A 14,474-nucleotide genomic window follows, 5' to 3' on the forward strand; every position below is an offset into this window, starting at 1 on the left:
AATATGAAGCTTCCGATAAGAAAAGACCACCCGTCCACGAAACTCTGCAGCTTACGATGCTTCGATGTAGCTTTTTCAATGAGCTCCCGATCAAAAACCAGTTTATCGTGTTAAAGCCAGATGCATACTGCAGCTCTAGGGATGAGATTCATTGGTGAAGCTGGCTCAGATAACACGGCAGCTGGGTGTGAATGGTGTCTTAATGATGTCGTGACCGGTTTTTACCTGCATCCCGATGATGGCATAGATGAAGAAGAGCATGGCAATGAGAAGACACACATACGGTAGAGCCTATAGGGAAGAACAAATGCATATTCAAAAACTAATGCAATAATTAGGTAAAATGTATGATTTCATTGCCAGTTGTGCTTTTTAAAGAAACATATGATTTTTTCAAAACATTGACGCTTTTTTAAGCATGCTACTTTTATATGAACACTTTTAAACTTTGTACAGGGTATGTTCCAGGGTATTATTATAAATATTATATTTGTTTTTTAACAATCTCTAGCTTAGCAGATGGCACTACAATTTATTTATCAATTCAGAAGTATCCTTGTAAATTTTAATTGACATAATAAATTGTCATACTGCATATTATATCAGCATGATCTCACTGGAATACGTAACTGTTTTACAAGGTAGCTAATTCATATGAAATTATATTAATGTGAATCGTACAAAACTTATTATTACAAATAAAAGCAATAATAAAACCCCACCCCTAAAACTGACGTCACTCGGGCGAAAGCAGGTTATACTAAAACATACAAATTGTTTTGCCACCTCATTAAATTGCAGCAACATTAAAGGTTAAGGTCTCACCTTAAAAGACTGAACAAAGGTCCACAGCAGGATGCGAATGGTGTATCCCTGCCGGAGGAGTTTAATGAGACGGGCAGCCCGGAAGAGTTTTAGGAAACTCAGATTAATCAGCTTGTCCTGGAGACAGACGGAAATAGTGATCAGAGTTGCATCGCTGAATCCGACATGAGGATTCAGTCAAAGGGTCTGCAACAGCCTCTGTTAAGTCTCTGTTAGATCTGATAAGATTATTGATAAGGTGTTACTAGACACAGTGTCCTAACCAGGCAGTTTACAAACACAGGCACACTAAACACATGCTGTGTTTAAGTCTAAACTTAAAACTTAAAACTAAACTTAACTAGTAAATAAACTTATCCTGCACTAGTTAGCGTATTCGGAACAAAGCATTCACATAACTCCTCTGGGTAATATACTTATTCCGCAATAGCTAGCCTGTCTGGAACTGAAACATTATTACTATGCTCACTAATACGGTTAATCTCGCTGTATTCTGCTGCTTATGTTTACGATTTTTTTGTGTTTTCTCCTGCATCTATTCATGTAAGGCTGCAATTAAACAATTGGGGAAAGCGCTATATAAATAAAATTGATTTGAACTAAACTGTGTGATGTGAATAAATCAATCAATTAATCAACTAGTTTTGCTTTACAGTACAAGTACACCTATGTGGAGCAAAACAATAAAATATCATAATGGGCAGGGATACCTAGTAAGATGCTGATAAAAAAGCCAAGTATTTGACTAAATGCTGTTTGTCTCTCAATCCGAAGGCTGCAGCCTCTGGAGTTCACATATACAGGCTGCATATATCATTTATTTAAGTTAACTGAGCATAACATTCGCAAGACATATTTACTATTAACTAAGAATAATAATTAACTTTATGGTACTATTCTTAAAAAAGATGTATTGATGATGTATACAGCCTACAAATGCAACCTCTGGAGGCTGCAGCCACTTTATGGATCCCGCCTAGTTAGGACACAGTGTTTACAGTATCTCATGCATGTTTCTGTTAATAATTTGTCTCATAGTTTGCATTATTAGCCAACATATTTGCATAACATGCTTTAAGAAATGCAAATGTTGTAAAACAAACTGACAAATAAGGAAACTCATTCCTGTCATCATAGCTTAGTTCTGGATTGAACAAGCCTGACATTCGTGAACTCATCATGGATAAAGGTGAGCATCAACATTAGCATAAAGATGTGTGACAGAAGGAGAGGTCTGGACAGAGACGCAAGCAGGAAATGACCGATGAAGCCACTTACCGTCTGTGCAGTCCGGTGGGGAAAGAAGCAGACAGGTGCCAACAGAGATTTAGCATGGAAATAGAGTCACAGTGAAATAGTTAGGAGATGCTAGAGTCTCTCTCCGAGACACAGAGACGTGGCTGTCAAAAACCATTGGGGAGATCTCCAGACTGTCATATGCACTTGAGCGGATCACTAAGTTTTATAAGTTCAATCAGTGGGGATTAAACTGAATGATTTGGAAACAACACGAAGAGGTTGCTTAGAACGAATCGGTTTAATGTGCCGTACTGCAATGCACTTTATACAAAGTCCAATTTCTGTTTCTAGACTCTGATGTGCACCGGGAGATTCCTGAAGTGTGCCTGTAATTTTAACCACTGAACACAGAAATAGACACAAACTGAAAGCAGAGTAGAAATGCAACACAGATGTGACACAAAAAGAAACACTGAAAGCTGACAAAGAGATAGATTGTAATGTTTGGAAAAAAATGTTTAAGTGCATACTAAGCGTAACTAAATTTAAATGAAGTCATTATCATTTTTATAGCATAAACACCACCCCTTTCTATGTAAATTGGGCATCTGATTGGTTGTGGTGGAATGATGCTGTACAACTCTATTAAAGCATGATAAAAACATGGCTATTTAATGCATCCTTCACAAACTCTCGTACTCTGTACCAAGCCATAAAATCAGCAGCTGCACAGTTAAATAGCATTCAGCACAGATTTTGTGGCTGTTTATTAAGTACCATAATTGTAATAATGAAACGGAAGCTAAAACAATATAAACAGAATGTGCGACTAAATGTCTCTATCAAATTCTTATTGAATATCATTCAAGGTTTTTCAGAATAACACATGCTTTGCATTGGACTCCTCAAGTATTTCTATTATGAAAAGCTTTGAAACCGAAGTGTTTCTGAAGACTTACCTTGATCTCTGTGACTAAGATGTCTGTGATGCTTCCCAACACAGTTACAAAGTCAAAAATGTTCCATGCCTCCTTCAAGTAGTTCTGCACACATTCAGAAAAATATAAGAGGAAACTTAACTAAATGTAAACATGCGAAATATAAACAAGAACAATGAACATGTTGTGTAAGATAAATATACACTTAAACATGTAAACATTGACTTGTTAAGCTCGCCCATGGACTATCTTTCCTAAATTATATTTTATAGTTATATATGGTTATAAAGAAACTACCACAATGCACAGACTATCTTAAGTGCCAGGTTGCCAGGTTGTTCTGAAGACTTTGTCCATATTACTAAATAGTTGCTAAAATGTTCTAGGAGGTTGCCTGGTTGTTCGAAGGACTTTGAACCATATTACTATACGGTTTCTAAGATGTTCTAGAAGGTTGCCAGGTTGTTCGATGGACTTTGACCATATTACAGTACTATATGGTTTCTAAAATGTTCAAGGAGGTTGCCAGGTTGTTCAATGGACTTCGACCATGATATTACTATACGATTTCTAAAATGTTCTAGGAGGTAACCAGGTTGTTCGATAGACTTCGACCATACTATACGGTTTTAAAATGTTCAAGGAGGTTGCCAGGTTGTTCGATGGACTTCGACCATACTACTATACGGTTTCTAAGATGTTCTAGAAGGTTGCCAGGTTGTTCGATGGACTTTGACCATATTACAGTACTATATGGTTTCTAAAATGTTCAAGGAGGTTGCCAGGTTGTTCAATGGACTTCGACCATGATATTACTATACGATTTCTAAAATGTTCTAGGAGGTAACCAGGTTGTTCGATAGACTTCGACCATACTATACGGTTTTAAAATGTTCAAGGAGGTTGCCAGGTTGTTCGATGGACTTCGACCATATTACTATACGATTTCTAAAATGTTCTAGGAGGTTGCCAGGTTGTTCAATGGAGTTCGACCATATTTCTATATGGTTGTTAAGATGTTCTGGGAGGTTGCCAGGTTGTTCTGAAGATATTGATTATATTACTATACAGTTGTTAAGATGTTCTAGGAGGTTGCCAGGTTGTTCTGAAAACTTCGTCCATATTATGAAATAGTTGCTAAGATGTTCTAGGAGGTTGCCAGGTTGTTCTGAAAACTTTGTCCATATTATTAAACAGTTGCTAAGACGTTCTAGGAGGTTGCCAGGTGTTCTGAAGATTTTGACCATATTACTATACAGTTGCTAAGATGTTCTAGGAGGTTGCTAGGTTGTTCTGAAAACTTTGTCCATATTATTAAACAGTTGCTAAGATGTTCTAGGAGGTTGCCAGGTTGTTCTGAAAACTTCGCCCATATTATTAAACAGTTGCTAAGATGTTCTAGGTGGTTGCCAGGTTGTTCTAAGAACTTCGACCATATTATTAAACAGTTACTAAGATGTTCTAGGAGGTTGCCATGTTGTTCTAAGAACTTCGACCATATTACTATACATTGCTAAAATTTTCTAGGAGGTTGCCAGGTTGTTCGAAGGACTTCGACCATATTACTATACAGTTTCTAAAATGTTCTAGAAGGTTGCCAGGTTGTTATGAAGACTTGGCCTTATTACTATACAGTTGCTAAGATACTCTAGTTGGTTGCTAGGTTGTTCTAAGGACTTCAAGCATATTACTATACAGTTGTTATAAGATGTTCTAGGAGGTTGCCAGGTTGTTCTGAAGACTTAGCAACCATTTAGCAATATGGCTGAAGACGGTTGTCAGTTTGTTCTGAAGACCTGGCCTTATTACTATACAGTTGCTAAGATACTCTAGTTGGTTGCCAGGTTGTTCTAAGGACTTCAAGCATATTACTATACAGTTGTTATAAGATGTTCTAGGAGGTTGCCAGGTTGTTCTGAAGACTTAGCAACCATTTAGCAATATGGTCAAAGATGGTTGTCAGTTTGTTCTAAAGACTTGACCAAATTACTATACAGTTGCTAAGATGTTCTAGGTGGTTGCCAGGTTGTTGTGATTATTTTTACCATTGCTATACAGTGGCTAAGATTTTTTAGGTGGTTGCCAGAGTGTTACTAGGTCAAGTCAAACAAGCTCACCAAGGTCTCTGTGATATTTTGGTTTTTAGATATGGCATGGGTCCTTTTTTAATGTACGGTATGTATTATAGAAATTTCTCACCTGTTACATCATCCACCCTAAGTAAGAGCAATATCAATAGTGACGTTGTGTACTAAATAAAGTGCAGACACACAGGCAGCCTCAAATGCAAACGGTGATAAGTCATGTCATAGATCTTATACAGCAGGCTGATCTGTCAGGTGTCTTAGCCCTGTGCCCGTTCCTCTTCTGAATGCCGCAGGGATTTGTCAAGCGCTGCTAGACAAGACGGTCAGAAGCACATGAGCGAGACACATTCATCAGCCCAGAGCGGCAAACAGGTGGAGGTAAACACGAGCATCATGCGCTGTGAAAGCTTCTTAACAAATGAGCCTGGCAAATGGAGCTTGTGATGAGACCTTCTGCTGTGGGTCAGACCAGCCGGCGCTGAAGGGAGATTTATGAATTGCTCTTAAACTGTACACTCATGAAAACTTCTCACCCACAGGGTTGCCATTACCCTCTCGCTGAGATCACAGTGTACATGCTATCAATGGACCCATAATGCTGGTGAATTAACCAACAGAGCTCAATGTTTCCCACTGAAATCACTCATTCATTTTCTCATGTTTCTCTGTTCTTTCCAAAATTAAATCACATTCATTTTACAAAGCCAGATATTATGAAGTCTGGTTTACTTTATAGCTTGATTTGGCAAGAATACCATAATATTTACACTTTAAAAACACATGTTTCAACCCAGGGTTGAGTAAAATATGGACAAATCTAACTGTTGGTTTAGATTAACTCTTTCCCCGCCATTGACGAGTTGTCTCATCAATTAAGATTTACATGAAAACGTCTTCCTGATGAGTTTTTATAGTAATTTGTAATACCACAATTATTCAATTTATAAAAAACTGAAGCAATTTTTTTTTTTTTTTATTTTTTACACTCCGTGTATGTTTTAATAATCGTTCTGAATGTGATCTCTAACAAAATTCCTTCACAAAAATCCAATTATATCAGCTTTTTGCTAAAAAAATTTTTGTTTTGAAGAAAAATACCCATATATAGATATAGATAGGATGAAACTATTGTTTTCCCCGTTTTGTTTGTTTGTTTATTGTTTTTTTTTAAGCAGAGGGTCTGTTCTTTCATTTGATATATTTGTATGTTTATATGTTTTTAGAAGAAAAATGACACAGAAATAACACAGTTACCCTTTAAGATTTGATAACAAAAAGTCTGTCAAATCCTACAAATAGTCCTTCGGAGGAAGAATTTAAATATATTTTCTATCCTCATCGGTTGTATAAAACATGTTAACTTTGACTCCCAGTATTGCGTAACACCCACCCAGTCCTTTTAAAACTGTGACTTCAGCTGTTTTTGCATGCAATGTATGTGGATCACTATGGAGGACCACAAGAGTCATGCAAAATGTAATAAAGAACTTCAAAATTTAATAACTACCTGGACAATAAAAATAGCAATTAATAGATTTGTTTAAAAATTCATTAATTAATCTATAAATAAATAGACAAAGTTACAAAAAAAAAATTATGTAAGATTTTATTAGGCAATAAAAAGTGAGATTATAAAAATAGCGTAGAAATGAAATATTAATCCATTAGTAAATAGTTCAAATTAATATAACAATTTACAAAAACAACATAAAACACTCAATAAGTTTATCATTTTAAATTGCATTTACAAATTCTTAATTAAATAATGGAATTATTGAAATTTATTTCAAAAAGTGATTTAAAAAGAGAAATAAATAACTGGATTTATAAATTGAACTACAAATACTGGTTTAAATTAGGGATTTAAAAGGGCATTTCCGTTTAACATTTCTGTTTTCATTTTCCCGATGGTTCTCTTTATTCTTTTCGCTATTCGATTTGCTTTTCGCTTTTTGCCTCTCTATTTAGCTTTTCCGTGACACTTTGGGTCCTTGCAAATGGTCAAATGAGAAATGCAAATTAGCTATGGCCAGGTGGATGTAACAAGCTCACTGATTGGCTCTGATTGTACGTCATGTTCTCGGATGAGGACCCAAAGGAGTCACGAATAAGAAGAACCATCGGGAAAATGAAAACAAAAATGTTAAACGGAAATGCCCTTTTAAGGCTATATCCACACGAAGCCGGTGCATTCCCTATCCGATCATTTTTTTTTCCTTGCTCTAAAAAAATAATCCGTAAACACGAAACCACTGAAACCGACTGAAAGCGTTGTAGTATATATGCCGGACCAGTAGGAGGCGCTGTAATTCTGCCACATATATATACACTATACACGGAGAAGAAGACTTTGAGCATGCGCATAGCCAACGTATGGTGTTGTCCATTATCGCTTGTTGGTCACCACAATTGCATAGAAGCAATAGATTTTGCTGTAATAAAGCTAGTAGGCTTTAGTAGCTTCTGTAGCACGAACACAATCACGTAGTCCGCCGTTACTGTTGTTGCTGTTACGTGTGACGCTTCCGACACGTGATGTGATGACGTTTTCACTTCACAAAATATACGGATTGGCTGTACAGACGAAACCGCAAGGGTATCGGTTTCAGATTTATCCACTTTAGGACCCGGTTTCAAAAAATAGCGGATTCAGTCTCCCAAAACGACGGATCCGTGTGGATGATACGCCAATACGATAACAAATCTATACGTATGCAATGATACGTGTCTCCGTGTGGACAGCCCCTAAATGTCTATTTTAAACCTGTATTTGTAGTTCAATTTATAAATCCAGTTATTTATTTCTCTTTTTAAATCGCTTTTTGAAATACATTTTGAAATTCATTTTGAAATTTAATTAAGAATTTGTAAATGCAATTTAAAATGATTAACTTATTGAGGGTTTTATGTTGTTTTTGTAATATGTTATATTAATTTGAACTATTTATTAATTGATTAAAGGTGACATAGAATGATTGAACGGAGTATTTATCCTTGTTCTGTGATGTGACATGTAGACAAAAAATGTTTTGTTTGGGTCTGTAATGCCTTAGAAGCTTCCTAAAAACCTCTCTCAGATAGCTCTATTAGGGTGGGGGATTTTAAACAAGTGGTTTTGCACCTATTTGGCTCCCCCTACTGGCTTAACTTGCAATCTCATTACTGATTGGCTGACTTTGCTGCCACTCAAAAAATGTAGCCAATTATTTTAAAGTGGAGGGGCAGTGAGATGCCTGTGATGTCATAAGCATCAGTTTTTTCAGATTGGGCCGTTTTCTGTCTGACATTACTAAAAGAGGAATTTCTATGAGACTGAGATGTTTAGCATGTCTAGCACTTTTTGTATGTTTGTGAATGTGGGTAGACTACCATTATTCAACAAAGACAAGGTAAAAATTGTTTTTCATTCTCTGTCCCCTTTAATATTTCATTTCTACGTTATTTTTATAAACTTGTTATTGCCTAATAAAATGTTACATAATGTTTTTTTTTGTAACTTTGTCTATTTATTTATAGATTATTTTTTATTGTCCAGGTAGTTATTAAATATTGAAGTTCTTTATTACATTTTGCATGACTCTTGTGGTCCTCCATAGATCACAGCATGTGTTGCACATCAAACGGTTTTAACAGTTTGGTGCTCCTGTCTAACGTACGCTGATGTAACTACTTGAAACCTGAATTTTCCAAAACAAGTTTTAAACTAATGATTAAAGATTAGCAACAGTGTCTCCAGTCTTACCAGAGGACCGAAGGCGATGACTTTGAGGATGCACTCCAGTGTAAAGAGCGCAGTGAAGATGATGTTCAGCCACTTTAACATGTCCTCATATGGGTCAGGAGCTTTATAGAACTGCAAAAAAAATAAACATTCGGCAATGCTGACTCTGAACATATTTTACATAATCTAAAGATCTGTAAAACACGCCTTCAGGAACCTAAAACTAGGTATGATTTATTCATAGCTGAATATTTTCATGCAATAATTAGTACCACTGAACTTTGAAGTCTTGTGGTATTAGAGTCGATTGCTTTGTAGTGTCTTAGCACTCTTGCTTAAAGAACTGGAGGGCACTATCTGCTGGCAGCTTTCCAAACAAACAATCGACTGATGAACTCTGGGTTGCAACAACACTCATCCCCAAGGAACGACATTATGCCTCTATGCTTGGAAGCACTGATTCAATCTACTTGTAAATAACTGACTGTGTAAATGTATTTCAGAAAATTGTTTCTAAACACATTATAAATGTTAGTAATGTATTGCTGAAACAAGTTACAAAGACTGAACTATGTAGTATTGAATTGTGGAGCAACATGATCTCATGGAAATCCATGTTAATTGAATCGCTTTATCCGTGTCCATGTCTCAGAATTTTTGGGTATACTATCCCTTTAACTATCAATAAACGTGTCTAAAACTGCGACATCACAATAACACAGCAGCTGGTAAACATCAGAAGTTTTACCTTCATCATGAGGACCACCGTGTTGACTGCAATCATGGTCAGGATGGAGTATTCGAAAGGGGTGGACACTACAAACTTCCACATCTTGTATTGGAAAGATTGCTTGTCCGCAGGCATGTACCGGGTCAGGGGCTTGGCGTTGATGGCGAAGTCGATACAAGCTCGCTGCAAACATCAAAGTGGGCTTTATCTCATCATTAAGTCCTCAGTAACATTCTGAACAGCAGATCTATGAGTAGATAGCTACACTCATCATCCTAATCACAAATGATGTATCTTTTATCTTGTCATCCATGTTTAAGTTTTAAAAAACAAAGTTATGTTGTACCCGAGCTCTTAACATCAAACGAATGAAAGACTGAGTGATACAACGCAAACATCAAACCTGCGCTGGCACAAATCTGAGTTACAGCGGAGCTAAACATTTAAACAGTGAGACTAATATGTGCCCAGAACGAAAGAGAAATATAAAAGTGCAAAAATAAGGGACAGATTATAAGTATGCTCCAAAACCTAGTGAGCTGCCTATCTGGACAGCAATTTAAGAAACCTTAGCATGGAACCTTACATGGACTGTTTACATTGTTGCAAAAGTGTTTTTCCATTTTTTTCCACACTGCCAAAAGTCGATCTACCGCAAATTATTGGAAATGTATAATGTTTTTCCAGAGAGTTATTAATGAAAGAGTGTTTTGGTGGCATGTAAGTACATTTTTTTTTTTTCGGTTTCTAAGTTGGGTGTGTAAGATACCAAATCCAATGCTATGTCATATTAATCAGTGTCTTGTTGACTAAAACATAGCATCGTTTTGAAATATTTCTGCAGCTCTTAGCAACTTTTTTGGTGGGCTTGAAAATATTTTGATCCAGCGGGGTTAATTGTAACGCTGTGTTACAACTCACCCCTCAGCACTTACGATATGAAAACCGCTAACGTTAGCGTAATTCTTGCCATTGTTTTAAATGGGCTACACATGAATGATTGCAAAATAAATGTGCCTGTCTTATCAAAAATCGTGTGTCAAATTTTGTTCATATCTTTAATATTAATTGAATAAGATCATGTCAAAGATTGAAATCATAATAAAATGAATGGCTAAAATCAGACTTTGATGCTCATTATCTCAGAATTTGATTTTTAAAACTGTAGTATGGTTATTACAGACTGGGTCACATATAAAAAAAAGTTTTGTCATAATTGTGCTGCTTTTTTCACATATTTAGACATTTGTATCCATTTATTATTGAACTATTGTTAGAAAAGGGCTGGATGAATGAATACAGTGTGGATACCTGTCTATTATAGACAGATATATAAACAATATCCACTTCAAGTATATAGACAAAATAGTATTGAAATATTAAACTTAATTTTTAGCAAGTGTTACAACTAACCCCCTGCCTGTTACAATGAACCCCACCTATGGGGCAAGTTGTAACGTTTGCACTTCTGTGACGTTTGGTGTAATTGTCCAAGAATGGTAAGTACTAGAAACAAACTTCAAATGTTCATTTGTAGCAGAGATGTGTGTGTTGCTTGTGTAAAAATATAATTGATCAAACTCAAAAACATTTTAATGATTGAACCAAAACCAAAAAGCGTTAGGTTGTCCCCCGCTCTCCCCTATAATTGATCTGTCTTCTCTAAGATACATATTTTTGGCAAAGTTCAAAGCAGCATTGCATGAATACTACACCCAATCAAATCCCAGAATGCATTGCATTAAACTGAAAAAACAAAATTAATTGATGAATACAAAAAAAAATAATTATACTGTATATATACTTACATTTCATTTACTACTGAATAATATTGATAAACTAAAATAGTCTTCTGAGTTAATGCATATCTGCAGCATTAAAAAATGGTTTAACAATAGTTAAGATGCTGCCCACGTAGGCAGTAGACAGCAATGTTGTTCAATAGGTTTTGGAACAGAAATAGAGATTTGTGCTTGACTGGTCCAGTAGCTCCTCCCGAGGTTTTCGTGTGGTGTGTTTGTCAGATGAACTTAGAATCAAGGTAGTGAAAACATAGACGGACAGCTGTGTTGGCCTCACACAGTTAAAATACAGTCTCAAAAGAGTGCTACTCTTCCAGGCATCTTGTATCTGTCTGTACATATCCTGTATGATGAGACTTTGACCTTGAACATGTACCACATTGCTGTTTTAAACTCACTGATAACGTTTGCTGTCAGCCATCCTCCCACCTACTCATCCACTCACTTTAAAGACCCAATAAAAAAGCATTTACACACGCGCATTTGCATTTATTAACCTTATATGTCTAAACTGTAATTGAGTTCATAAATATACAAATTAGGCGTTTAAACTTGCCCCTGATCGTCCTACACACCTCGTTCTTCTCCAAGCTGCATTCTGACATGGCTTTATCTCCTTGCTCCTGAAACGTGATAATGATCAAGGCCACGAAGATGTTGACAAAGAAGAAGGGGAAGACGATAAAGTAGACCACATAGAAGATGGAGGTTTCCATGCGGAAACCCGGACTGGGACCCTGGTCCTCATATGTTGCATCCACTGAGTGTTTCAGCACTCTGAAGAAACACAGAGAGAATGAGCAATACTTGAGAGAGATACTTCTCATGATATTGTGCTGATACTTGATCTTTGTATTCTATTGTTATGTTAAAAAAACTTTAAACTGCAAATGTTTTGTAAATAACTGTATTTACTCAAGCTAGAGAAAAAAAGATTGAAGACATTGACTTAAAACTGCAGAGAGGGTAATATATTTGTGATTTTAACACAGTAGGGATGCAGGAGATCTCAGAGACCCAGGGGTGTCTGTTGTTAAAAAGGATTTAAGTTGTGGATTTTCTTTTTGCATGCATTCCTCTCTATAAAAATGTATATTCATGTTTTGAAGTAGTTGTATGAATGATTTTACAGACTCACGTTGGCCAACCCTCTCCTGTGGAGACGGTGAACAGGGTCAGAAAGGCCCAAAGGACGTTGTCATAATGAAAATCATACTTCTTCCATTCCCGCGGCTGTGTTATGGCCACTCCATTGCTACCATACTCCAGGAACTGCCCCCTTGAGAAATGAACAGTCATTTCCAATTATATTCACACTCATTCACCTCATCCTAACCCATTCACATTAAGATGCATGTATACATCTATAAATGTTTACCTACACATGTCCGTGTAAATATCAATCCAACCTCCTGTCTATCTGTCTGTCTGTCTATTATTGATAAATACAAATGTAAATATCAATATAACCTCCTTTCTGTCTGTCTGTCTACGATTGAAAAATAAAAAAAGTAAATATCGATCTAACCGCCTGTCTCTATGTCTGTCATTGATACATAAAAAATGTAAATATCAATGAATCCACCAGTCTGTCTGTCTGTCTGTCATTGATACCTTAAAAATGTAAATATCAATGTAACCACCTGTCTGTCTGTCTATCTGTCTGTCTTTCTGTCTGTCTGTCTGTCATTGATAAACAAAAATGTACATATTAATTTAACCACCTGTCTGTCTGTCTGTCTGCCTGTCTATTATTGATAAATAAAAATGTAAATATCAATGTAAACACGTGTGTGTCTGTCTTTCTGTCTGTCTGTCTGTCTGTCTGTCTATTATTGATAAATAAAAATGTAAATATCAATGTAACCACCTGTCTGTCTGTCTGTCATGATAAATAAAAATGTAAATATCAATGTAACCACCTGTCTGTCTACATGTCTGTTTGTATGTCTGTCTATTATTGATAAATAAAAATGTAAATATCAATGTAACCACCTGTCTGTCTGTCTGTCTGTCTGTCTGTCATGATAAATAAAAATGTAAATATCAATGTAACCACTTGTCTGTCTGTCTGTCTGTCTGTCTGTCATGATAAATAAAAATGTAAATATCAATGTAACCACCTGTCTGTCTGTCTATCTGTCTGTCTTTCTGTCTGTCTGTCTGTCTGTCTGTCTGTCATTGATAAACAAAAATGTACATATTAATTTAACCACCTGTCTGTCTGTCTGTCTGTCTATCTGTCTGTCTTTCTGTCTGTCTGTCTGTCATTGATAAACAAAAATGTACATATTAATTTAACCACCTGTCTGTCTGTCTGTCTATCTGTCTGTCTGTCTGTATGTCTATCTGCCTGTCTATTATTGATAAATAAAAATGTAAATATCAATGTAACCACTTGTCTGTCTGTCTGTCTGTCATGATAAATAAAAATGTAAATATCAATGTAACCACCTGTCTGTCTGTCTGTCTGTCTGTCTGTCTGTCTGTCTGTCTGTCTCTCTGTCTGTCTATTATTGATAAATAAAAATGTAAATATCAATGTAACCACCTGTCTGTCTAACTGTCTGTCTGTTTGTATGTCTGTCTATTATTGATAAATAAAAATGTCTGTCTCTCTGTCTGTCTATTATTGATAAATGAAAATGTAAATATCAATGTAACCACCTGTCTGTCTCTCTGTCTGCCTGTGTCTCTGTCTGTCTGTCTTTTATTGATAAATAAAAATATATATATCAATGTAACCCTCCTGTTTGTCTGTCTGTCTGTCCGTCTGTCATGATAAAAATGTAAATATCAATGTAACCATCTGTCTGTCTCTCTATTTGTCTGTAATTGATCAATAAAATGTACATATTAATTTAACCATCTGTCTATCTGTCTGCTTTGTCTGTCTGTCTATGATTGAAAAATAAAAATGTAAATATAGATCTAACCACCTGTCTCTCTATCTGTCACTGATACATAAAAACTTAAATATCAATGTATCCACCTGTCTGTCTGTCTGTCTTTCTGTCATGATAAATAAAAATGTAAATATCAATGTAACCACCTGTCTGTCTGTCTGTCTGTCTGTCTGTCTCTCTGTCTGTCTATTATTGATAATAAAAATGTAAATATCAATGTAACCAC

General features: G+C 35.9%; 1 protein-coding gene across 4 annotated transcripts in view; it reads right to left on the minus strand.

The window, feature by feature from the left end:
- cacna1bb (calcium channel, voltage-dependent, N type, alpha 1B subunit, b) overlaps positions 1-14,474 on the minus strand; it is a 170,526-nt gene that overhangs the window by 30,231 nt on the left and 125,821 nt on the right. For all 4 annotated transcript variants that reach the window (XM_065244126.1, XM_065244125.1, XM_065244122.1 and 1 more), the window contains 7 exons: positions 12,481-12,621; positions 11,918-12,119; positions 9,559-9,723; positions 8,832-8,942; positions 3,024-3,107; positions 826-942; positions 226-291 (listed from right to left, as the gene is read on the minus strand). In XM_065244126.1, the coding sequence (XP_065100198.1) occupies positions 226-291; positions 826-942; positions 3,024-3,107; positions 8,832-8,942; positions 9,559-9,723; positions 11,918-12,119; positions 12,481-12,621 (886 nt within the window). The remainder of the gene's footprint in view (positions 1-225; positions 292-825; positions 943-3,023; positions 3,108-8,831; positions 8,943-9,558; positions 9,724-11,917; positions 12,120-12,480; positions 12,622-14,474) is intronic.

This window comes from Paramisgurnus dabryanus, chromosome 18 (assembly GCF_030506205.2).
Source record: "Paramisgurnus dabryanus chromosome 18, PD_genome_1.1, whole genome shotgun sequence".
In the NCBI taxonomy this organism is placed as follows: domain Eukaryota; kingdom Metazoa; phylum Chordata; class Actinopteri; order Cypriniformes; family Cobitidae; genus Paramisgurnus; species Paramisgurnus dabryanus.